Source organism: Symphalangus syndactylus, chromosome 23 (genome assembly GCF_028878055.3).
Source record: "Symphalangus syndactylus isolate Jambi chromosome 23, NHGRI_mSymSyn1-v2.1_pri, whole genome shotgun sequence".
Lineage (NCBI taxonomy): Eukaryota > Metazoa > Chordata > Mammalia > Primates > Hylobatidae > Symphalangus > Symphalangus syndactylus.
The window spans coordinates 17,465,257-17,491,410 of record NC_072445.2 but is presented as its reverse complement, the minus strand read 5'-3'; the positions used below and the strand labels follow the sequence as shown (position 1 = coordinate 17,491,410).

Below are 26,154 nucleotides of genomic sequence, written 5' to 3'. Positions count from 1 at the left end.
CTCCCACAGCCATTTCCACCCATCATTGTCTAGTATCTCTTTCATTAGCACATTGCAACCGTCTGCCACTTGGTTTAGAGATGAGCTCCCTGGCTCAGTGGGCCTTTCAGAATCTGGAACCAGACGGAGGTGGAGATAAGAAGATAGGACAGAACAGGCAGGCCACGTTCACTGAAGCTTAAGAAAATCATGTTTAGACTCTGTTTAAAAAAATCCAGGCTGGCTCCCATTCTATAGCATGAAGGGCAAGTCCATGTTCTTCTCACCAGTGCCCACGTAGATGTAGCCGTAGTTCTTGGTGCGGGGAGCATGGTAGAAGGTGAGTCCCGGCCAGAGCAGGCTGCGCAGCACCACCAGGGCATTGCCCCTCTCCATCTGGATACTCCAGGACCCTGAGATGAGACAGGCAGAGGGTGAGGCCTGGTGCTGCTAGAGCCAGAGCTCTGCCCTTCATGCTGTGGCCCCTGGCTCCTTGGGCAGCCAGGCCCCGGTGCTAAGGTTCCACTGGGGAAAGACCATTTAATTCTCCAGATGCTTTACTCCCTGATTGCCTTTTAGCCATTATTCTTTTCGTTTTAAGAGACATGGTCTCACTCTGTCGCCCAGGCTGGAATGCAGTGGCGCAATCCCAACTCACTGCAGCCTTGTTGACTCCTGGGCTCAAGCAATCCTCCCACCTTAGCCTCCAGAGTAGCTGGGACCATGGGCATGCACCGCCATACCCAGCTAACTTTTTTGATTTTTTGTAGAGATGGGGCCTCACTGTGTTGCCCAGGCTGGTCTCAAACTCCTGGGCTCAGGCGATCCTCCCACGTTGGCCTCCCAAAGTGCTGGGATTACAGATGGGAGCCACCACGCCCAGCCCTTTTAGCCATCTCACTGCTCATTAAAACCACTTTCAGAGGGAGGGCAAAGGAAATGAAAAGAGGTGAAACTCAAACCAGTCTGTTTTGTTCCTGTCAGCAAGTCTAGCTAAAGGTTGAGTAGGGGAGGAGGCTGAATCCAATCCACAGGCAGAGGGGAGTTGGGCTGGGCCAAGGGAGACACCAACTCCTCCCACACTATACCCAGTGCAGTCACCAGTTCTAGCGTGGTTTGCTGCTACTTGCCATTTTGCTCTGTCTTCCCCATTTCCTGAAGCCTCTCCTGAGTTGGATTAGACCAGACCAGGAAAGGAAGGCTCAAATAGAAGTTTGGGCAGTTCAGGCCTCCTAGGTCAATGGCCCTTTCTGGCAGCTGGTAGACTGGGAGCCATCCTTGGTGGGAGGGGACTTGGGCTGCCCCTAATGAGCCTTTGTCCTAGGTTCTGCCCTGGTTTTTGCCTCCCCACACAGGAGCAGCCCAGCTCAGGGCTGAGTCGTGCAGCCACGAGGACTTGGCTGGAAGGGCCTGATTCAGCTCCAGAACCGAGGGAGGGAGCCACAGTGTGGGAGGAAGGAGCCTGGGAAAATCGCCTCTGGATGCAGATCTGGGGCTTCTATTCCCCTGCGCACTGAGGCCTCTCCCGGCCCAGCCACAGCCCTGTTCCAGGCCCTGCCAGAAAGGCAAATGCTTTGAAAGTTTTGGTGTTGGACCAGCCAGCCATGCGCTGAGAGCTGCTCTGAGGCCTTTATCAGCTGCCAGCTCAGCCCGGCTGCTTGGCTCCTCCTGCCCCAACTTCCCACGGGCCACCTCCAACCATGGTTCACCCTAGTCACTCTACACCCTGCAGCCTCACAACTCAGTCCCCACCCACTGGGGGCCACCCTGCGTCCAAGAAACCTGATTGCCAGGAACCCCTGACCCTCGTGGCAGCTCAGCCTTACTCAGGGTGCAGCCGCCTGCCCAGGTCAAAACCAAAGTTTTCTGGGTGTATATAGTTTGGCTGTCCCTGGTCCTGCTCAGGGAGAAGCCAATCGCAAAGCTCACTTTAGCACTGTGCAGTGGCCAGCACCAAGTGTCATCGCCCATGCAAAGGCTGAAGTCAGCCCCTCCAGCCCACACAGTGCCTGCTGGACAACATCAAGAAAGTAGTGTCGGTGTGTTAGCGGGGCTCTGGCTGGAACACTGCCCCGGAGAAGGAGTATTTCCCCTGACTCTTAAAACTTTTCTCTGGGTGCTTGAGGTCCTCTGCCTCTCAGACCTGCCCTCAGAGTTCGAGAGTCCCTAGCCTGGTACTTTCCTGGTCATGCATCTCCAGAAAACATTGTTTAGGGTTGATGAGGGTGGGGGTCCAACAGGACAAAGTTCCAACTCCACTGCTTCAGCCTTGGACAAGAAGCACAGACCCAGGAAGATCCGATTCCCTCCCTTGGTCACCCCACCAGCCTAGAGTATCGTCAGGGGCCCAGCTCCATAAAGACGCAGTCCCTCAGCGCCTTGAACTAAGACCGGACTGCTTCATCTGCATCTGCCTACCGAGGGAGGGCAGCTTGCAGCCTGCCTGGGCCAGGTGCTGCCCTGGAGAAAATGGAATCCTGGAGTCCTCCAACCTAGACCCTTCTCAGTTCACTGTTGCCAGCACCTTGGCATGCCTGGGCAAGGGCTTGCTGCTGCCCTGCCCTCACACCAGCCTGCCTTCCTAGGCTTTGGCCACCTCTTACCTCCAGTAGATAATGCGGGGGGCGGGAGGCAGTGTTCTTGGATGAAGTGGCCTAGGCCTATCAGCAGGGGCTCCTACCCAGGGAGCAAGGAGAAACTGGCAGGGGAGCTAGGGAAATACAGTGCCCCTGCCTGGCAGGGGGCAATGCCGCACAGGCGGGAGGGTGCTGCTGGAGTATGGTAGTGGCATGTGGGGCCAGCCAGGAAACAGCACTGCCTCCCTCCCTCGCATTCCTGTCACACTCCTGTCCTCTTGTCGTCCCTGGCTCAGCTGGTCGCCCGGGAAACACACAGACTCAACGTGCCAGGAGTCACGTAGCATCTACCTGAAGAGCCAAGCACTTGCTGTCACCTTCACCCACTTTCTTACTGCAACTGCTGAACAGGCTGAGCCCAGCCAGCTGCTGTCACCGCCTCCAGGACTCAGGGAAAAGCCCCCTGCAGACTTGGTGCTGCAAGTTAACAGCCCCCGCTCTCCTCTCCCCAAATCCCTTCTGCCCACTAGCAGCCACTCTTCTCCAGAAGCTGTGTTTTGAGGATGTGATGGGTACAGGTTGGTAAGTCGGGAGGGGGGCCTCCTGGGTTTCCTGGGCCCCCAGGGTCTCACCCACCTTGCTAGTATGGAAACCTCAGGCTAGGGCGTACTTACTCTAATTACATTCTCCTGCCATCGTGGAAGAAAGGCAGCTCTGGGATTAAGATCGAGGGACAGTAGGCCAGGCTGGGGACCAGGGCTTTCCAGGGGCAACAGATGGCTTAAACCCTCTCAGATGAGCACCAACAAGATTTTTGTCACACATAAAAATAAATAGCCATGGGTTCCCATTGGGAGAGGCACCCCCATCCCCTACAAGGGCCACAAGAATCATATACCCCCTAGAGGCCTGAGGACAGAGGAGGAGGAGGGAGAAACCCCTGGCTGCCAGACCCCTATCAAATGGAGTAGCAGAGTCAGGCCCCGTGGCCCAGAAGGCTGAACACTTGTCAGCCAGGCTTCCAAGGAACTGGGGCAGGAAGAGCCACCTGCACACATCCCGAAGGGAAGGCTGACCCTGGGCACCATGTTCCCCTCCCGCGCCTATGCCTACCTCACTCGCCCCCTTCCCGGTCCTCAACCACCACCAGCAGCAGCTTTCAAAGGCTGCTTTCCAGGTAGGCAGCCAGGCAGCAGGCGCGTTGCTGCCCTCTGCTGCCTGAACTGAGCATTGCTGCTGAGAAATTGCTTGGGAAGGAGCCCCAGTCTGTGTGCACCTGGCAATTCTGAGACCTCTGCAGCAGCCCAGAGTGGAGCAAGGAGAGGAGCAGCGCCCTCCAGCCCTCCCCCTTTACCTCCCAGGACACCGATGCTTGCAAGACACCTTCTAGTTTACATTTCCCTTTCCCATCCTGTTTCATTTGATCTTCCCAAACCTGAGGCGAGGGAGGTGTCTTTCTTATTCCAAGGGCATCACAGGTGCCTGTTGTAGCTGCTCAGTGGCTATTTGCTGATCTAATGGATGTTCCGGGAGCATCGAATGGCAAGATACTACCTAGGAATCTAGGCTCCTGATCGGGCGTGATGGCTCACGCCTGTAATCCCAGCACTTTGGGAGGCTGAGGTGGGCAGATCACCTGAGGTCAGGAGTTCGAGAGCAACCTGGCCAACATGGTGAAACCTCATCTCTGCTAAAAATACAAAAATTAGGCGTGATGACATGCACTTATAATCCCAGCTACTTGGGAGGCTGAGGCAGGAGAATTGCTTGAACCCGGGAGTCAGAGGTTCTAGTGAGCTGAGGTTGCAGCGAGACTCTGTCTCAAATATATATATATACATATATATATACACACACATATATATACACATATATATACACACATATATATACATATATATGTGTATATATATATATACACACACATATACATATATATGTGTATATATATATATACACACACATATACATATATATGTGTATATATATATACACACACACACACATATATATACATATATATACACATATATATATACACACATATATATACATATATATGTGTATATATACACACACATATATACATATATATGTGTATATATACACACACACACACACATATATATACAGCCTCCTGACCCACGGCTGCATCTATGCCACCTGGCTGCAGCCCAAGGTCAGAGAACTCTTAGTCATTACCCCGGATCCAGCAGGAGGATAGTCCACCCCAGAACCAGCTACCCACTCCCATGGAACTTTGCAGATCCCTGGACACGGCATGACAACTCATTAGGACAACAGCTCTCCCACTCCTCTCTTCAGCCAAGGTGTCTCTTGTCACTTTGGCCAAGGGACAAGATGCAGAGTCGTTGGCCTACCTCATGGACACAGAGAAGGAGTCCCAGGAACAGGGCCAACCAAAACCACACCTGCTCAGAAGCCACATGAAGTCACCCTCAACAACTGCCTCAGACCCTGAAAGGATCCTAACTGGCCAGAAAACAGCTGCCAAATCCCATCCCTCCAGCCAGTCCTGGTGTCCCAGGGAATGCTTCCTTGGGATTTTGGCCCCAATTAGCAGCCCAGCCCAGCTGCTGCCTGCCTGGCAGGGGAGCCTCCAAGCAGCTCAGACTGCTCTTTTCCTAGCTGATAAGGACTGGGGAGGAAAATCAGAGCTGTCCACTCTCCTGTGACCATCCACACTTCCACTCCATCGCCATGACCCTCATCAAACCATCATGAGAAAAAGGTGGGCCTAGGCTGGGCACGGTGGCTTATGCCCGTAATCCCAGCACTTTGGGAGGCTGAGGTGGGTGGATCCCTTGAGCTGAGTTGTTCAAGACCAGCCTGGGCAACACGGTGAAACCTCATCTCTACAAAAAATACAAAAACTAGCCAGGCATGGTGGTCCACACCTGTAGTCCCAGCTACTCGGGAGGCTGAGGCAGGAAGATCACTTAAGCCTGGGAGGCGGAGGTTGCAGTGAGCCAAGATCGTCCCACTGGCCACTGCACTCCAACCAGGGCAACAGAGTGAGACCCTGTCAAATTAAAAAAAAAAGAAAGAGGCCGGGCGTGGTGGCTCACGCTTGTAATCCCAGCACTTTGGGAGGCCGAGGCGGGCGGATCACGAGGTCAGGAGATTGAGACCACGGCGAAACCCCGTCTCTACTAAAAAAAATACAAAAAAATTAGCCGGGCGTGGTGGCGGGCGCCTGTAGTCCCAGCTACTCGGAGAGGCTGAGGCAGGAGAATGGCATGAACCCGGGAGGCGGAGCTTGCAGTGAGCCGAGATTGCGCCACTGCACTCCAGCCTGGGTGACAGAGCAAGACTCCGTCTCAAAAAAAAAAAAAAAAAAAAGAGAGAGAGAGAGAAAGAAAGAAAGAAGAGAGAGAGAGAGAAAGAAAGAAAAGAAAAAAGAAAGAGAAAGAAAGAAGAAAGAAAAAGAAAGAAAGAGAAGAAAGAAAGAAAGGAAAGAAGGAAGGAAGGAAGGAAGGAAGGAAGGAAGGAAGGAAGGAAGGAAGGAAGGAAGGAAGGACTGGTAGTAGTGGCTCTGGGAGGGAGGACCTGAAGAGTATGGGGAGGTTTCCCAAGGTAAGACCGGGAGCATCCCTCCCCTGAGGCCCACATGGACAGCAAATGCCAAGAGTTCTCAGCTTCCAAGTTTCCAGCTCATAAAGCAACATGGTGGGGTGGACTGGGAAGTGGAGCCAGCAGCTGATCCTGCAGCCCTGAGGTCACCATCAGGGCAGGATGCCTAGGGCCTTGGGTCACTGCAGCTCACCCACCTTCCAGGCCCAGATCCCACACCTCCCATAGGCCTGATGAATTCACTTGCCAACTGGACACATCAGAGTGGCTCACCAGGCTGGAGTGCAATGGTGGCCAATCACAAGTAACCTCAAACTCCTGAGCTCAAGCGATTCTGCCACCTTGGCCTCCCAAAGCACTGGAATTATAGGCATGGGCCACCGTGCCCAGCCCCAACCCCAGCAGCCTTTAGGAATACTCAAAAGCTCCACATTTTACTTCTCCTGTTGCAAGGAAAGACAGCTGCCTCCAGGGTCCCCCTTACCCGAGACAGCAGAGGGCATATAGGGCTGACGGTGTTCCCTTAGGAAGACTTTGTTGGGCCCCACCCCATCTAGCTGGCTTTGGTCTTGGTGCAGAAACTCTATCACCCTCTTCACCCCTCTTGCTGCACAGTGGATGAGGCTCCATGGGCGAAGCAGCGCTACTGCACCAGCCCCTCTCACCCAGCACAAAGGAGAGTCCCATCTTCTGATTCTGGAGCATCCAGCTGCAGGTAAGAAGGCTGCAAAGGGCTTCCCAGACACACCCTGAACCAGGGGACAGGGCTGCTGCCCTCAGATTAGGGGAATAAAGAGGACTTCTGTAGGCCCACCCCTCAGCACCTGGCTCTGAGTTTCCATCACCACCGCCGTTCCAGGCTCCCTTTGTCAACGAGGGACGTACAGCCCCCTCAGGCTCTTGACAAGTCTGGGAGCAGAGATGGAGGAGATGAGGGGAGTCTGAGAAGTGTGTCTGATGGGCGAGAAATGCCCCAACCCATATAGACCTTCTTCATATCCCCCTACTTGTCCAGGAGACCCTCCTATCTGTCACTACAGCACTGGCCCTGCTCAGAGTAGGTTGACTCAGATGTTCCTGTATGATGGAAGCCCAAATGGCCACTCCTTGGTGGCAGCTCCTACCCACTCAGAACCATTGCCTGGCCCCTGGGGCACTGCAGCAGCCCTGAAATGGCCTCATGATTCCTGGCTTGCCTTGCCCTGTCTCGCTCCACCTGTGTACCACTGCCTTATTGTCACAGACCTGCTCACAAGCCACCAGCAGCTTCTACTGCCTTGGCCTTCTAGGCCCTCCTAGGCCTACCCCAACTCATCTCTAAGTAATTTCTGCCACTAAAAAAATTAATAATAAGGCCAGGTGTGGTGGCTCACGCCTGTAGTCCCAGCTCCTCAGGAGGCTAAGACATCAGAATCACTTGAACCCAGGAGGCAGAAGTTGCAGTGAGCTGAGATCGGGCCACTGCACTCCAGCCTGGGCGAGAAACTCCACCTCAAATAAATAAACTCCGTCTCAAAATCATAATCACCATCACCATCATCACAGGCTTACTTTGATATATTGCACTTCACAGATACTGCAGTTTTTATAAATTGAAGGTTTGCGTGTGTAAAGCCAGTATATCAGTGCCATTTTTCCAACAGCATGTGCTCACTTTGTATCTCTGTATCACATTTTGGTAGTTTTCACAATTTTTCAAACTATGTTTTTTTTTTGTTTCTGAGACAGCGTCTCACTCTGTCACCCAGGCTGGAGTGCAGTGGCGTGATCTCGGCTCACTGCCACCTCTGCCTCCAAGGTTCAAGTGATTCTCGTGTCTCAGCCTCCTGAGTAGCTTGGACTACAGGTGTGCACATTACACCTCGCTAATTTTTGTATTTTTAGTATAGATGGGGTTTCACTATGTCGGCCAGACTGGTCTCGAACTCCTGGCCTCTAGTGATCTGCCTGCCTTGGCCTCCCAAAGTGCTGGAATTACAGGCATAAGCCACCGCACTCAGCCCTTTTTATTATTAGTAGTATTATATGTGTTATGGTGTTCTGTGATCAGTGGTCTTTGATGTTACTATCATATTGTTTTGGGGCACCACAAACTACATCCATTTAAGATGGCAAACTTAACTGATAAATGTGTGCCTTCTGACTTCTCCCAGCCCTCTCCCTCTCTTCAGGCTGCCCTATTCCCTGAGACACAACAATGGTGAAATTAGGCCAATTAATAACTCTACAGAGGCTGGGCGCGTTGGTTCATCCCTGTAATCCCAGTACTCTTTGGGAGGCTGAGGGAGGTGGATCACCTGAGGTCAGGAGTTTGAGACAAGCCTGGTCAACATGGTGAAACCCTGTCTCTACTAAAAATACAAAAATTAGCTGGGCATGATGGCACGTGCCTATAATCCCAGCTACTCAGGAGGGTGAGGCAGAAGAATCGCTGGAACCCGGGAGGCGGAGGTTGTAGTGAGCTGAGATCGTGCCATTGCACTCCAGCCTGGGCAACAGAGTGAGACTCTGTCTCAAAAAAAAAAACAAAAAACAAAATTACAATAGCCTCTAAGTGTTAAGTGAAAGGAAGAATCTTACGCCTCTCACTTTAAATCAAAAGCTAGAAATGACTAAGTTTAGTAAGGAAGGCATGTCAAAAGCTGAGATAGAGCCAGGCATGGTGGCTCATCCTTGTAATCCCAGCAATTTAGGAGGCTGAGGCAGGAGGACTGTTTGAGTGCAAACCAGCCCTAGCAACACAGCAAGACCCCATCCCTACCAAAAAAAAAATGCCAGGTATGGTGCACACACCTATTGTGTGTGCTGTTGCACTCCTCAAGAGGTTGAGGCAGGAGGATTGCTTGAGCCCAGGAGTTCAAAGTTACAGTGAGTTATGATCATGCCACTGCACTCCAGCCTGGGTGATGAAGCAAAACCCTGTCTCTAAAACCAAAAATAAAAACAATTGAGATAGGCTAAAAGATAGGCCTCTTATACCAAACAGTTAAACTGTGAATGCAAATAAAAGTCCTTGAAGGAAATTGAAAGTACAACTCCAGTGAACATACAAATGATAAGAAAGTGAAACAGTCAGCAGGGCGTGGTGGCTCACGCCTGTAATCCCAGCACTTTGGGAGGCCTAGGCAGGCAGATCACAAGGTCAGGAGATCAAGACCATCCTGCCTAACATGGTGAAACCCCGTCTCTACTAAAAAATACAAAAAATTAGCTGGGCGTGGTGATGGGCGCCTGTAGTCCCAGCTACTCGGGAGGCTGAGGCAGAAGAATCGCTTGAACCCGGGAGGTGGAGGTTGCAGTGAGCTGAGATCATGCCACTGTACTCTAGCCTGTGTGACAGAGCGAGACTCTGTCTCAAAAAATAAATAAATAAATAAATAAGAATATGCATGACTCATGGGAGGAGGTCAAAATGTCAACATTAACAGGAGTTTGGGAGAAGTTGATTCCAACCCTCATGGATGACATTGACAGGTTCAAGACTTCAGTGGAGGGCCAAGCACAGTGCCTCACACCTGTAGTCGTAACATTTTGGGAGGCTGAGGTGGGCAGATCACTTGAGGTCAGGAGTTCAAGACCAGCCTGGCCAATATGGTGAACTCATCTCTACTGAAAATACAAAAAATAGCCAGGCATCGTGGCGCATGCCTGTAATCCAGCTACTTAGGAGGCTGAGGCAGGAAAATCACTTGAATCCAGGAGGCAGGGGTTGCAGTGAGCTGAGATCACGCCACTGCACTCCAGCCTGGGCAAAAGAGCAAGACTCTGTCTCAAAAAAAGAAAAAAAAAAGGCCAGGTTGGGCCTGGTAGCTCACGCCTGTAATCCAACACTTTGGGAGGCCAAGGTGGGCAGATCACCTGAGGTCATGAGTTTAAGAGCAGCCTGGACAACTTGGTGAAACCCTATCTCTACTAAAAATATTTTTAAAATTAGCCAGGCATGGTGGTAGGCACCTGTAATCCCAGCTACTCAGGAGGCTGAGGCAGGAGAATCGCTTGAACCCGGGAGGCGGAGGTTGCAGTGAGCTGAGATGACACCACTTGCACTCCAGCCTGGGCGATAGAGTGAGATTCCATTTCAAAAAAATAATAATAATAAAAATAAAAGTAAAAAGTAGAAATACAAAAATTAGCCGACATGGGCTGGGCGGGGTGGCTCACGCCTGTAATCCCAGCACTTTGGGAGGCCGAGGCAGGTGGATCATGAGGTCAGGAGATTGACACCATCCTGGCTAACACAGTGAAACCCCATCTCTATTAAAAATACAAAAAATTAGTCAGGCATGGTGGTAGGTGCCTGTAGTCCCAGCTACTCAGGAGGCTGAGGCAGGAGAATGGCGTGAACCCGGGAGGTGGAGCTTGCAGTGAGCCGAGATCGCGCCGCTGCACTCCAGCCTGGGTGACAGAGCGAGACTCTGTCTCAAAAAAAAAAAAGCCAGGCATGGTGGCCAGTGCTTGTAATCCCAGCTATTCAGTAAGCTGAGGCAGGATAATCACTTGAACCCAGAAGGCGGAGGTTGCAGTGAGCCGAGATCATGCCATTGCACTCCAGGCTGGGTTACAAGAGTGAGACTCCATCTCAAAAAAAAAAAAAAGACTTCAGTGGAGGAAGTAACTGCAGATGTGGTGGAAGAAGAAAAAGAACGAGAGTTCAGAAGTGGAGCCAAAAGATGTGACTGAACTGCTGCAACCTCATGATAAAACTTGAATGAATGAGGGGTTGCTTCTTACAGATGAGCAAAGAAAGTGGTTTCTTAAGATGGAACCCACTCCTCGTGAAGATGTTGTGAACATTGTTGAAATGAGAACAACAAAGGATTAAGAATATTACCTAAGCCAGGTTTGGTGGCTCATACCTGTAATCCCAGCACTTTGGGAGGCCAAGGCGGGCGGATCATGAGGTCAGGAGATAGAGACCATCCTGGCTAACACGGTGAAACCCCGTGTCTACTAAAAATACAAAAAATTAGCTGGGGGCAGTGGCGGGTGCCCGTAGTCCCAGCTACTCGGGAGGCTGAGGCATGAGAATGGCATGAACCCGGGAGGCGGAGCTTGCAGTGAGCCGAGATAGCGCCACTGCACTCCAGCCTGGGCGACAGAGCGAGACTCTGTCTCAAAAAAAAAAAAAAAGGAAGAGAAGAGTCCATTGATGTGGCAAGGTTCGTTGTTGTCTTCTTTTAGAAAATTGTCACAGCCACCCCAGCCTTCAGCAATCACCACCCTGACCAATCAGCAACCATCAACATCCAGGCAAGACTATCCACCAGCAAAAAGATGACGATTCGCTGAAGGGTCAGGTGATCGTTAGTATTGTTATGAAATAAAGAATTTTTAATTTTTTTAACATTTTTAGACACAATGCTATTGTATACTTAACAAACTATAGTATAGTATAAACACAACTTTTCAAAAAATGTGTGACTCACTTTATTGTGGTGTTCACTTTATTGTGGTGGTCAGGAACCAAACTTGCAATATCTCTGAGGTACGTTCGTTTTATTTATTTATTTATTTATTTTTGAGACGGAGTCTCGCTCTGTCGCCCAGGCTGGAGTGCAGTGGCGCAATCTCGGCTCACTGCAAGCTCCGCCTCCCGGGTTCACTCCATTCTCCTGCCTCAGCCTCTCCGAGTAGCTGGGACTACAGGCGCCCGCCACCGCGCCCGCCACCACGCCCGGCTAATTTTTTTTGTATTTTTTAGTAGAGACGGGGTTTCACCGTGGTCTCGATCTCCTGACCTCGTGATCCACCCGCCTCGGCCTCCCAACGTTTTCTTTTTTTTTTTTTTGAGACGGAGTTTTGCGCTGTCGCCCCAGGCTGGAGTGCAGTGGCGCAATCTCAGCTCACTGCAACCTCTGCCTCCCAGATTCAAGCAATTCTCCCTACCTCAGCCTCCCAAGTAGCTGGGTTTACAAGCGCACGCTACCATACTCAGCTAATTTTTCTATTTTTAGTAGAGACGGGGTTTTGCCATGTTGGCCAGGCTGGTCTTGAACTCCTGACCTCCAGTGATCTGCCCACCTTGGCCTCCCAAAGTGCTGGGATTACAGGCGTGAGCCACTGCGCCCGGCTGGTGTGTTCATTTTCATTTGAGTCCTTACTATGTGTTAGGCACTGTTGTAAGCTTTTTGCGCATGAGTTAACTCATTTAATTCTTGCATCCAAATACTCACCAGGCCTGACCCTGCTTAGCTTCCAAGATCAGAAGAGACTAGGCACGTTCAGGGTGGTATAGGAATAGTCCATTTAATTCTCATAACTCAATGAGGTAGAAAATATCAATTCTCCCCTTTTTAGAAATGAGGAAACTGAGGCACAGGGAAATGGAGGGATTTACATGAAGTCACGCAACTAGTAAGTGGCCAATTCAGGATTCCAACCCAGCCTGTCTGATTCCGCAGCCCTTGTTGTCCCCATCCCCATCCTGAGGTACCCGGGTCTCTTGCTGCTCTTCAGAAGTGTTTCCCCCTAGAGGTGTGGGTGACTATTGCCCTGTGGTTCCTATATTGTTTACTTAACAATCCAGTTCATGCCAGAACTGTGGAGTCTAACACTTTAACACTTACTGTGTCCTTGGGTTTAACTCTCTGAGCCCCTGTTTCTTCATCTGTAAAATGGGGATAAAAATAATAGGCTGGCTGTGAAGATTAAAATGAGATAAGGCATGGCAAGAGCTGAGTACGGTGCCTGGCACATGATAAGCAGTGTCACATTTCATGAGTTAGTTGTTATTGTTGTCATTATCATCGCCATCATCATCATTAGATCCCTCTCATTCTCAGGAACACCCAACAAGGGAAGAGAAAGAAGTGGGGCGCTGAGTCTGTGCGTCGGGACTGGCCCCCAATGGCCTAGAGCCTGGAACCTGAATTGGGTCATAGCATCCGAGGACACGCTCTTCTCTACCGGAGATGCTCAAGGGAAGGAAATGGGGTCAGCACCACCAGCTATGTGCCAAGCATTATATCCAGTCCCCAAATCCCTGAATCCCAAAAGTAACAGTTGAGATGTAAGTATGGCTAGTATTTTCAGGGATATTTGGGAGAAGATTCCCAACCTGCCTCCGTTCAAGATTGCTACAAAAATCAAGAGATGGCCGGGCGCGGTGGCTCACGCTTGTAATCCCAGCACTTTGGAAGGCCGAGGCGGGCAGATCACGAGGTCAGGAGATCGAGACCATGGTGAAACCCCGTCTCTACTAAAAATACAAAAAATTAGCCGGGCATGGTGGCGGGCGCCTGTAGTCCCAGCTACTCGGAGAGGCTGAGGCAGGAGAATGGCGTGAACCCGGGAGGCGGAGCTTGCAGTGAGCCGAGATTGCGCCACTGCACTCCAGCCTGGGCGACAGAGTGAGACTCTGTCTCAAAAAAAAAAAAAAAAAAAAAGAGACATTGAGACACCTCCTCTCTGTGAAAGCATTTGGAAAACAATCCTACCTTTTGTAATTCAAGAACATTCATCAGTGTGTACTATAAGCTGGGCCCTGGGGAAGCCCCACCCTCAAAAACCCATGGTGAACCACCAATTCCCACTAGGCCCTTGGTTCCGGTCTCAGAGGAAAATGGCAGGTGGATGGCCCACTGCTGTGGCCTGAGGACAGATCCCATGGCCTGGAAGTAATGGACTATTACCTTTGGGAATGTCATGCTCCAAGGAGTCCATGAAATCCAGGGAGGGGTCCAGGTCAGCCTTCTCAAGCAAGGTCTTATTCTTTAGCTCAACAGGCTCCCTGAAATGGAAGTAGGAGCTGAGCTTCTTGGCTTCAGACAAGGACAGTCCTAGAAAGAGGTGGCAGGCAGGAAAAGGATGGTTAGCCCAAAACCCCCCAGCCCCCTTTCTCCCTGCACTGGGACCACATGGTAGGGCTTACAAAAGACCCTGTCAGCCACTGACAGAGAGCTGAAGGGAGGAAAGGGATTAGCATTCCCTCCGTCCAAACTCGGACCAGATCCTGCCATAAAGAGAGTCCAGCCAGGCACGATGGCTCATGCCTGTAATCCCAGCACTTTGGGAAGCTGAGGCAGGCAGATCACCTGAGGTCGGGAGTTTGAGACCAGCCTGGCCAATGTGGCAAAACCCTGTCTCTACTAAAAATACAAAAATTAGCTGGGCATGGTAGAGGGTGTCTGTAATCCCAGATACTCAGGAGGCTGAGGCAGGAGAATTGCTTGAACCCAGGAGGCAGGGGTTGCAGTGAGCCAACATCGTGCCACTGCACTCCAGTCTGGATGACAAGAGCAAAACTTCATCAAGAAAGAAACGAAGGGAGGGAAGGAGGGAAAAAAGGGAAACGAAGGAAGGAAGGAAGGAAGGAAGGAAGGAAGTCCAAGGAGGAAGGAGATAGGAAAAGGCAGGTAGCCCAGACCCATGTAAAGCCCTGGGACCAAGGGACTATATGCTCTCCCACTCCTCAAGCTGAAGAGAGTCAGGGGCCAGGAGATGGGGAGCCCATACCAACCACTGGTGCCAGGTCACTGGGCACACCCTCCCAGGTGATAAGGTCACAGCTACTCCTTCTCTGATAAAGTGTGTAAATCCCCTTGCTGGACTCCCAGACATATGTTCTACTGTGCTTGGGAAAAGATACCCCCCAGCCCTTGAGAAGGGCCCCAGAGAACTCACCTTCAAAGGTCCGATTGACATGGGTGGGTCCAAAAGGGGTCTTGAAGAGGGCGCCTCGGGGGATGATGGCCACAGCCTTGTCAATCTGGTCAATGACAGACACCAAGCGGGTCTCTTCCTTGATCTGGACCTGAGGAGACAGGAGAGGAGCCCCCCTGCCAGGGCACTGTGCCCATCCACCCCCAGCGCAAGGTTCCTCTGCATGGCCATCGCACCTAGACCACCACAGTGTAGCGGACACCAAAGCCACACAGATCACTCTGGGCAAGCCCTCGCCTTCCTTCCTATCAAGATTTTCTTCCTTTCTTTTTATTTATTTTTTAATTCCTAATACATACAGGTGGTATGATATTCAAAACTACAGAAAAAAAAAATCAGTCTTTCTCTCACCCCAGTCCCTGAGACCCTAGTTGCCCTCACTGGGGGCAACCACCATTGAAGGTTTCTCATGTACTCTTCCAGAGGCATACCATCCTATCAGCACATTTAAATGTTGCTTATTTTGCCTTTTTAAAATATAAAAGTAATCATGCTCACTGTAGAATATTTGGATAATATAGGAAGACATACCGAAGAGAAAACCACTCATAATCCTACCTCCTAAAGATAATCACTGATAACATATTGGTATACTTTCTTCGTGTTTTTTTGTTGTTGCTGTTGTCGTTTTGTTTTTGTTTTGAGACAGGGTCTCACTCTGTCATCCAGGCTGGAGGGCAGTGGCACAATCATGGCTCACTGCAGCCTCCACTTCCCAGGCTCAGATGATCCTCCCGCCTCAGCCTCCTGAGTAGCTGGGAGTACAAGCACATGTCACCACACCTGGCTAATTTTTGTCTTTTTTTATTATTTTTATTTATTTATTTATTTATTTTTGAGACAGAGTCTTGCTCTGTCGCCCAGGCTGGAGTGCAGTGCAGTGATCTCAGCTCACTGCAATCTCTACCTCCTGGGTTCAAGAGATTCTCCTGCCTCAGCCTCCTGAGCAGCTGGGACTACAGGCGTGCACCACTGCACCCAGCTAATTTTTGTATTTTTTTTTTTTTTTTTTTTTTTTTTTGAGACGGAGTCTCGCTCTGTCGCCCAGGCTGGTGTGCAGTGGCGCGATCTCGGCTCACTGCAAGCTCTGCCTCCCGGGTTCACGCCATTCTCCTGCCTCAGCCTCTCCGAGTAGCTGGGACTACAGGCGCCCGCCACCACGCCCGGCTAATTTTTTGTATTTTTAGTAGAGACGGGGTTTCACCGTGGTCTCAATCTCCTGACCTCGTGATCCGCCCGCCTCGGCCTCCCAAAGTGCTGGGATTACAAGCGTGAGCCACCACGCCCGGCCAATTTTTGTATTTTTAGTAGCGACAGTTTCACCATGTTGGCCAGGCTGGTCTTGAACTCCTGACCTCAGGTGATCCACCCACCTTGGCCTCCCAGACTGCTGGGATTACAGGCGTGAGCCACCATGCCCAGTCAATTTTTGTATTTTTGGTAGAGATGGGGTTTCTCCATGTTGCCCAGGCTGATCTCCAACTTCTGGGCTCAAGCAGTCTCCCTGCCTCAGCCTTCAAAGTGCTAGGATTACAGGGTGAGCCATGGCGCCCAGCCCTCTATGCACATATTTAAAGTAAAATTAGAGTCACAGTTTATATTGTTTCATATCCGTCTCTTCAGTTTAACATTATTTTGCAAGCATTTCCCCCATATCATACCCTTTTTACACAGATGAAATTTAGTTACAACTACTATCTAGAGCAACTCTGAACAAAAGGATTTCATAGAGATTTTGTGGAAGAGCTCAACAGAAAATGTGTGTCAACAGAGGCCCCTAGAGAGTCACGGAGCCACCTATTTGCCATGGGCGGCCTACCTGAATGGTTTACAAAAGAAAGGTAGAGGCCGGGCGCGGTGGCTCACGCTTGTAATCCCAGCACTTTGGGAGGCCGAGGCGGGCGGATCACGAGGTCAGGAGATCGAGACCACGGTGAAACCCCGTCTCTACTAAAAAAAAAAAATACAAAAAATTAGCCGGGCGTGGTGGCGGGCGCCTGTAGTCCCAGCTACTCGGAGAGGCTGAGGCAGGAGAATGGCATGAACCCGGGAGGCAGAGTTTGCAGTGAGCCGAGATTGTGCCACTGCACTCCAGCCTGGGTGACAGAGCAAGACTCCGTCTCAAAAAAAAAAAAAAAAAAAAAAAAAAAAGAAAGGTAGAAATTAAGCTTTAATAAGTGCTGAGGCCAGCATCTTTAAATATGTCACCTCATTTAATCCACACCAGCCTGCAAAGTAAATACAATGATCTCAATTTTACAGAAAAATAATAATAAAATTGAGGCTCATGGCTGGGCGCGGTGGCTCACGCCTGTAATCCCAGCACTTTGGGAGGCCGAGGTGGGCAGATCACCTGAGGTCGGGAGTTTGAGACCAGCCTGACCAACATGGAGAAATCCTGTCTCTACTAAAAATACAAAATTAGCAGGGTGTGGTGGCGCATGCTTGTAATCCCAGTTACTCAGGAGGCTGAGGCAGGAGAATCATTTGAACCCGGGAGGCAGAGGTTGCAGTGAGCTGAGATCTCGCCATTGCACTCCAGCCTGGGCAACAAAAACAAAACTCTGTCTCAAAAAAAAAAAAAAAAAAAAAAACAGGTTCAGGAAGATTAAGTCAATCAGGTAGGAGTGGGTGAGGATGCAGCTGAGGGCTCACAGACCTAGACTCAGACTTTTGGCATCCCCCAGGTTCAGGTGCAACAGCTGTGCTTTGGATTTTGGGATTGTATTGTTTCAAAACTTAAGCTCCTTACTTGTTAACTTAGCAAGTCTATTTCCAGGAATTGACCTTCCCAGGAACTACACACAATGGAAATGATGTCTATATGGTCTTTTTTTTTTTTTTTTTTTTGAGACTAAGTCTCGCTCTGTCACCCAGGCTGGAGTGCAATGACGCAATCTTGGCTCACTGCAACCTCCGCCTCCCGGGTTCAAGCCATTCTCCTGCCTCAGCCTCCGTAGTAGCTGGGATTATAGGCGCCACTATGCCTGGCTAATTTTTTGTATTTTTAGTAGAGACGGAGTTTCACTATGTTGGCCACGCTGGTCTCAAACTCCTGACCTTGTGATCTGCACGACTTAGGCTCCCAAAGTGCTAGGATTACAGGTGTGAGCCACCGCGCCCAGCTATATGGTCATTTATTATGATACTGTTTGTTAGAACTAAAACTTGGAAAGCAGCTGGATGAAATGGCTCATGCCTGTAAATCCCAGCACTTTGGGAGGCTGAGGTGGGAGGACCGCTTGAAACTAGGAGTTAAGACCAGCCTGGGCAACATAGCAAGACCCCATCTCTACAAAAAAATACAAAAATTAGCCAGGTATGGTGGTATGCACCTGTAGTCCCAGCTACTTGAGAGGTTGAGGCTGGAGGATCACTGGAGCCCAGGGGATGGAGGCTGCAGTGAGCCAAGATCGTGCCACTGCACCCCAACCTGGGCGACAGAGCGAGACTCTGTCTCAAAAACAAATAAAATAAAACTTCGAAACCTACATTTTCATAAATAAGACACTGGGAAAATTATGGTACATTCCCACAATGGAAAAAAAAAAAAATGGAAGTGGGGCATGGTGGCTCACGCCTGTAATCCCAGCACTTTGAGAGGCCGAGGCGGGCAGATCACCTGAGGTTGGGAGTTCAAAACCAGCCTGGCCAATATGGTGAAACCATCTCTACTAAAAATATAAAAATTAGCCAGGCGTGGTGCCAGGTGCCTGTAATCCCAGCTACTTGGGAGACTGAGGCAGGAGAATCGCTTGAACCCGGGAGGCAGAGGTTGCAGTGAGCCAAGATCATACTACTGCACTGCAGCCTGGGTGTGACAGCGAGACTCCATCTCAAAAAAAAAAGAATGGGAAGGCTCTTTAAGACACTGATATAGAAAGATCTCCAAAATACATCATTAGGTGAAAAAAAGCAAGGTTCAGAATCATGTGTATAACATACTGCCATTTTTTTTTTTTTTTTTTTTTTTTTGAGACAGAGTCTCACTCTGTCGCCCAGGCTGGAGTGCAGTGGCCCGATCTCAGCTCACTGCAAGCTCTGCCTCCTGGGTTCATGCCATTCTCCTGCCTCAGCCTCCCGAGTAGCTGGGACTACAGGCACCTGCCACCACGCCTGGCTAATTTTTTATATTTTTAGTAGATATGGGTTTTCACCGTGTTAGTCAGGATGGTCTCAATCTCTTGACCTCGCGATCCACCTGCCTCAGCCTCCCAAAGTGCTGGGATTACAGGCATGAGCCACCATGCCTGGCCAATGCCCAGGGGATTTTTTAAAAGGCAGATACCTGATGCTGGGGCCCAAGATCCTACATTTCTAACTCTTAAGACATGGTGAAGCTTCTGATCCAGACTCTACTTGGAGCAGAAAAATTTAGACACACACATACACATATGTACACACACATGCACATGCAAAATAGTTAACGTCAGACTGGGCGCGGTGGCTCACGCCTGTAATCCCAATACTTTGGGAGGCTGAGGCAGTTGGATCACCTGAGGTCAGGAGTTCAAGATCAGCCTGGCCAACATGGTAAAACCCCGTCACTACTAAAAATACAAAAATTAGCTGGGTGTGGCGTCAGGCACCTGTAATCCCAGCTACTCGGGAGGCTGAGGCAGGAGAATTGCTTGAACCCAGGAGGCGGAGGTTGCAGTGAGCCAAGATGGTGCCACTGCACTTCAGCCTGAGCAACAAAGCAAGACTCTGTCTGAAAAGAAAAGAAAAGAAAAGAAAAGAAAAGAAAAGAAAGAGAAAGAAAGAAAGAAAGAGAGAGAGTTAATGTCCCCCTAAATAGAGGACCTGTGTGACTAGTGGACAGAGATGGGAGGAAACTTTACTATATTCCTTTTTGTACCTTTGAATTTTGAACATGCGGATTTATTATTTTGTGAAATGAAAACTGATACTAAAATATAAGAGCCTGTGCACATTCCCTGACCCCAGAGTACGGCGCAGAGCACCCCCTCTTCCCAGTCCCCACCCCAGAGCCTACCCACTGCCTTTATCCAGTTGCTTAGGAGGTAGCTGTGTGTGGCCTTGGGCACATCACTTAACCTCTCTAAACTGGTAGGAGAATGTCCTCTTCTCTACCACCTGGAAACCAACTCCATAGGGTTTTAAGGATGAAACGAGATGATACAGGCACAGTAGCATGTTGCCTAGCACACCCAGGTACTCAATAACCAATGTGTCACAAAGATAATAATAACATTAGTCGTCAGGGACGGTGGCTCATGCCTGCACTCCTAGCTACTTGGGAGGCTGAGGTGGAAGGATTATTTGAGCCCAGGAGTTTGAGACTAGCCTGGGTAACATAGTGAGATTCCTGTCTCAAAAAAAAAAAAAAAAAAAAAAAAAAGGAGATAATGATCGTACTTGTTGCCATAATTTCTTTTTCTTTTTTTTTTTTTTTTTTGAAACAGAATCTCACGCTGTCGCCCAGGCTGGAGTGCAGTGGCACGATCCCAGCTCACTGCAAGCTCACCTCCCGGGTGCACGCCATTCTCCTGCCTCAGCCTCCCGAGTGGCTGGGACTACAGGTGCCCGCCACCACGCCCAGCTAATTTTTTGTATTTTTAGTAGAGACGGTGTTTCACTGTGTTAGCCAGGATGGTCTCAATCTCCTGACCTCATGATCCACCTGCCTCAAGCCTCTCAAAGTGCTGAGATTACAGGCGTGAGCCACAGCGCCCGGCCTGTTGCCATAATTTCTATTGGGCTGGGTTTTGGATGAGCCCAGGCTCTCTTTTAGGCCCTCCTCCTGCTCTCCTCTTCACTCACCACTATTTCTTCTTCAAAGACCTTTTCACCTTCATTCACCTTCTGCAGCTCAGTGTGTTCATATTCGTATGATGGGTCCCCCATGAAGCGGCCCTTCACCACAGACGACTGCACCACCATCTCCTCTGTGGCAGGGGGCAAGAGGCTCCACTCTGTGCAGTTCAGGCTGCCAATAATATTCACATCACCCCGGGATTCCAACTCCCCTGCTCACCCACTATTCCTATTATCTTCCCTTTTGTCTAGTGGGTTAGGCCCGGGAAAAGCTGTTGAAATGGCCACCTTTCCTCCCAATGCTGTCGTGAGACTGTTAGAAGCCCCAAGTGCTGACTGGGCACGGTGACTTACGCCTGTAATCCCAGCACTTTGGGAGGCTGAGATGAGCGGATCACTTGAGGTTAGGACTTCGAGACCAGCCTGGCCAACATGGTGAAACCCCGTCTCTACTAAAAATACAAAAATTAGCGGGGCATGGTGGCACATGCCTGTAGTCCCAGCTACTCAGGAGGCTGAGGCAGGAGAATCGCTTGAACCAGGGAGGTGCAGGTTGCAGTGAGCCAAGATTGCACCAGCCTGGGTGACAGAGCAAGACTCTGTCTAAAAGAAGCCCCAAGTGCCAATGGTAAACCCACCCCTCGTATGTGATAAGCAGATTCAATTTCATTCATTCCACGTATGCTGAAATTAAATGAGCCTCTTCCTAGATATCCGGACTATGAAATTCCAGATGAGTTTCTGGTAGCTGAACTTTCCTCAATTGTGTGGACTCATGTTTTGGTGGCCCTAAATTCATGCTCAGCCTGCCCACTGAGTCAACAGCACAACCATTTCCTCCCATTTCTCAGGAATGCCCAGCCTATGCTCAAGGACTTCTCCTTTGAGGCCTTCGGGAGCCCTCACCAGGCCCACCTGGTTCCTTCTTTCTCACTTCCTTCTGCTGGGAGAGGAAGTCCTTCCCCCTCCTCTCAAATATACCCTGGGCCTAGGTCCCCAGCCTGGTCTCTGCTCATCCTCCTGCCCTTCACTCGCTACCAGTTCCCCCTCAACATAAAAACGGCTCAGCTGGCCAGGTGCGGTGGCTCACGCTTCTACTCCCAGTACTTTGGGAGGCCGAGGTGGGCAGATCACACGAGACCAGCCTGGCCAACATGGTGAAACCCTGTCTCTACTAAAAATACAAAAAAATTAGCCAGGTCTGGTGGTGGGCACCTGTAATCCCAGCTACTCAGGAGGCTAAGGCAGGAGAATCGCTCAAACCCAGGAGGCAGAGGTTGCAGTGAGCCGAGATCACGCCATTGCAATCCAGCCTGGGCAACAACAGCAAAACTCCGTCTCAAAAAAAAACAAAAACAAAAAACAAAAACAAAACAAACAAACAAAAAAAACTGTTCAGCCTACTAAGACAGCAGCCCGCCAAATCCATGTCCTTCTAGAAAATGCTGTTCCTGTCCTTCCCTCCCTCTTTCCCAGCTTTCAACAATAATCTCAGAACAACAATTGCCCTATGGGGGCCTTTCCTCCCCTTCCTTTTCACTCTTCAGCCCACTGTGCCATGATTTCTGCCCCCACCACTTCAAGAAACGGCTTGGGAGAAGGCCATCCATGACACCTAACGGCCAAGAAATGCATCTCCAGTTCTATTTCCTCTGACATCTCCCTTCCCCCTCCTCCAGGACCTTAAGTATTTCCTTTCCAAGGACCTATTCTCACCCCTCTTTTTTTTTTTTTTTTTTAAGAGACAGAGAGTGTCGCTCTGTCGCCCAGGCTGGAGTGCAGTGGCGTGATCTCAGCTCACTGCCACCTCCACTTCCCAGGTTCAAGCAATTCTCCTGCCTCAGCCTCCTGAGTAGCTGGGACTACAGGCGCACACCACCACGCCCAGCTAATTTTTTTGTATTTTAGTAGAGATGGAGTTTCACCGTGTTGCCCAGGCTGGTCTCGAACTCTTGAGCTCAGGCAATCCACCCACCTCTGCCTCCCAAAGTGCTAGGATTACAGATGTGAGCCACTGTGCCCGGCCACCCCTCTTTTCTTTTTGCAGTCTTACCCACCTGCCTTCCAGAGCCCCAGCCACTGCCTAGTCCGTATCCAGAATCCAAACATTTCCACAGCTCCCACCTTGGCCCAAGCCACCATCCCCTACGGTCTAGATATTGCCATAGACTCCTAACTAGTCTCCCTGCCTCTACATCTATTCCCCCTTTGGACTAGTCCCCACCCAACTGTTCACACCTAAGCCATCATGTCACTTCTCTGCGGAACCTTCCAATGGCTTCCAATTAAGCCAAGTCTTACAAGGCCCCACAAGGCCCTGCATGATCGTTTCCTACTCGTCACCTCTCTGACCTTGTGTCCTACAACACTCCCCTCACTCATTCTTCTCTAGCCACACTAGTGTCCATGGGGTTCCACAAACACACTAAGCACACACTTGCCTCAGGGCATTTGCACTTGCCTAGAATTCTCTTCCCTCAGAAATTTACATAGCTCACTCTCTCTGTTACTTCAGGTGTCTTCTCAAACGTGACCTTATCAAAGAGGCTATCCCTGACCAAACTATTTAAAATAGTACCCCATCTTGAATTCTTTTTTTTTTTTTTTTTTTGAGATGGAGTTTCGCTCTTGTTGCCCAGGCTGGAGTGCAATGGTGCAATCTCAGCTCACTGCAACCTCCACCTCCCGGGTTCAAGTGATTCTCCTGCCTCAGCCTCCCAAGTAGCTGGGATTACAGGCTTGCAACACCACGCCTGGCTAATTTTGTATTTTTAGTGGAGATGGGGTTTCTCCATGTTGGTCAGGCTGGTCTCGAACTCCCAACCTCAGGTGATCCACCTGCCTCTGCCTCCCAAAATGCTGGGATTACAGGCATGAGCCACCGCACCCGGCCCATCCTGTATTCTCTATCCCCGTTAGCTTTTAACATCATCTGACATGTAATAGATGTGTGTGTTTAGTTATTGTCTATCTTCCCTTCCCTGCCCCCTAAACACACACTACAATGTAAGCTCCATAAAAACAAGGATTTCATTTACCACTGAACTCCTGGTGCCTAAATCAATGCCTACCACATGGTAGCACATAGTAGGTGCTCAGCAAATGCTTATAAAATAAAATGAATCCCAAATCTCTATCTTCAGTTCAACTTTTTCTTCTGTATTCTACATCTGTACTTTACCTTCTTAACACCTTGTAACTCAGGCACCTCACACCAAATTCACTATGTCTTCCCTAGTCCTGCCCCTGAATTCTCTCCTACTGAGTGGTGCTAGTACTTAACTTACTCAGCTGCCTAAGCTAGGAGGGGTCAGCCTTAATCTCTCCTTTATAACCATCCTTATTCAATGAGTTACATGTCCTGACAATTCTAGCACTTAAATCTTTCCAACCCATCACCTCCTCTGCATTCTGTCGGATACCTCTTCCTTTCAGGCCTCATTCATATGCACACTACAATGGACTCCTAACCACAGTGCTCACCACACTTTCAGGCCATTTTGCCCACTCTGATCTGAGCAGGCTCTTCTTGCAAGCCCCTCAGTATCTCCTCATGGCCTATGAACAAAGTTCCATATCCTTTTGCCTCTAAAACCAGTTCTACACAACATCATACTACTGTTCTCCCAAACACTCTGAGCCTTCCCCAGCCAACAAGTTTGTCTAACTGTTCCCTAAATAAATAGGCCGTTGCTGGTCTATTTATGTTTAAAGTTTGTTTATTTATTTATTTATTTGGAGACAGGGTCTCCCTCTGTCACCCAGGCTGGAGCGCAGTAGTGATCCATAGCTAACTGCAGCTTTGAACTCTCGGGCTCAATCCTCCCACCTCAGCCTACCGAGTAGCTGGGACTACAGGTGTGCACCACCATGCCCTGCAAATTTTCCTCTTTTTTTTTCTTTTTCTTTTTTTTTTGAGACGGAGTCTCGCTCTGTCACCCAGGCTGGAGCTCAGTGGCATGATGTCGGCTCACTGCAACCTCCGCCTCCCGGATTCAAGCGATTCTCCTGCCTCAGCCTCCCGAGTAGCTAGGATTACAGGCGCCTGCCACCACGCCCGTCTAATTTTTCGTATTTTCAGTAGAGTTTCACCGCGTTAGCCAGGATGGTCTCAGTCTCCTGACCTCGTGATCTGCCTGCCTCGGCCTCCCAAAGTGCTGGGATTAAAGACGTGAGCCACCGCACCCTGCCTTTTTTTTTTTTTTTTTTTTGGAGTGATGAGGTCTTCCTATATTGCCCAGGCTGGCCGAATGGACTGCTTTATAAGGCAGTAAGCTCCCCTTTACTCAAAAAGAGGCTGGCCGGGCGTGGGGCCACCCTTTCCCTCAACCACCTCTTGACCGTCCGCAGGCCCGCCCCCCAGGCTCTTCCCCATTCCACTCATCTCAGATCCCGCCCACACCTCCCTTGGCCCCATGGGCCCCGCCCCTTTCAATTGCTACGACCCGCCCACCCCGCCCTGCCTCCAGGTAGCCACCCTCTGGGGAGCCCGCCCCGGGGGCCTCCTCACCTATAGAGCGTCTTTCGCGGTGCGAGCTGGTCCTCACTCAGGCCCTGCGCGATGTAGTAATCGGCAACGAGGCCAAGGATGCGGCCCCAGAAGAGAACCCGATCATAGCGGTAGTCGCGCTTAACCAGCGTAAGAGACGTGAGCAGCGAGGCCCGACGGTCCGGGCTGAGGCCCTGCCCACTGCCGGACGCCAGCTCCAGAGACAGCAGGAGGCTGTCGGCATCCATCAGGCCAGCGGCTCTGCTCAACGCCCGTCGAGTTGCTAGGAGAGGCCGCCTCCATGGAGACCTGAAGCTCCGCCCTTCCGCCTAGCTGGACGCTGGGTTCCACCCACCCCAATGCCTACCGCCCGGCCCTCCTCCCCACGGAGGCCTGGGCAAGCATTAGCCCCCTCCCTCATTCTTTCCAGAGTTTGGGACCGGACGTCTTCAGTTGTCACGGCCACAGCATGGCTTCCCCTACAGTTAGGCTACAGTGTGGGGTTGGAGGTCCCAACCCAGCCTTTTTCCATAGATATTTGGCCTTCCTTCCCTGAGCCCTTTCACACAGTCAACATTTAGAGTCTTCACTGTATACGCACCTGGGGTCTGGAAAGAAAACAATACAAAACCCCAACACTGACGCTAACTGTACTATTTCACCCCAGTCATGTCACTTCTTGACCTCAGAATGATCTGTGAAGAATTTGAGATTCCTCCTGGCTCTAATTAAGATTCTGTCAACCCCACTACCTCCACCCACACCCCACCCCAAGCCAGGTCTTACAGAAAGAGGTCCATCCATTCTCTTCCATCTTCACCAGCTGTCTTCTTTATCTACCCTTTCCATAGAAATATTATAAGTGACAAATGAAAATCTAGGCAATGGGGGCAAGGTATAGGGTAACACCTTGGGAAAGGAGGATGGGGAGAGAGATACAAAAAGGGGGACTTTTATAGACTACACTTTCTCATCAACTACCACCTTTCTCATCAACTACCAACTACCACCAACTGTTGTTTTTAGATCCAAATGGTAGCAAGAGATGAAAGACCAGAACCTCACTGCAACTGGAGC

The 26,154-nt window shown here is 50.2% G+C and overlaps 1 protein-coding gene across 4 annotated transcripts; it reads right to left on the bottom strand.

Moving 5' to 3' along the window:
* Positions 1 to 172: 172 nt before the first annotated feature.
* Positions 173 to 25,908, bottom strand: RSPH9 (radial spoke head component 9). Of its 4 annotated transcripts, none has more exons than XM_063633144.1 (6): positions 25,099 to 25,908; positions 20,595 to 20,760; positions 14,772 to 14,856; positions 13,781 to 13,927; positions 4,937 to 5,033; positions 173 to 392 (listed from the first exon to the last, which is right to left on the bottom strand). In XM_063633144.1, exons 1-6 carry the CDS (start codon positions 25,323 to 25,325, stop codon positions 263 to 265), a joined length of 852 nt encoding a protein of 283 aa, XP_063489214.1. In that variant the 5' UTR covers positions 25,326 to 25,908; the 3' UTR covers positions 173 to 262. The 4 variants fall into 4 exon arrangements, with proteins under 4 accessions (XP_063489214.1, XP_063489213.1, XP_063489215.1 ...); XM_063633143.1 differs by having other exon boundaries at positions 14,772 to 14,901; positions 25,099 to 25,892; XM_063633145.1 differs by lacking the exon at positions 4,937 to 5,033 and having other exon boundaries at positions 25,099 to 25,503.
* Between the last annotated feature and the right edge of the window lie 246 nt (positions 25,909 to 26,154).

Bases quoted from the DNA above. Each gene is read 5' to 3' on its own strand.
- RSPH9 (XM_063633143.1), bottom strand. From the start codon at position 25,325: ATGGATGCCGACAGCCTCCTGCTGTCTCTGGAGCTGGCGTCCGGCAGT. The intron at 14,902-20,594 runs GTGAGTGAAGAG...CTGTCTCCTCAG, and splicing joins TCTTTGAAGAAGAAATAGTG to GTCCAGATCAAGGAAGAGAC. The intron at 5,034-13,780 runs GTAATAGTCCAT...GGATCCTTTCAG, and splicing joins GGAGCATGACATTCCCAAAG to GGTCTGAGGCAGTTGTTGAG.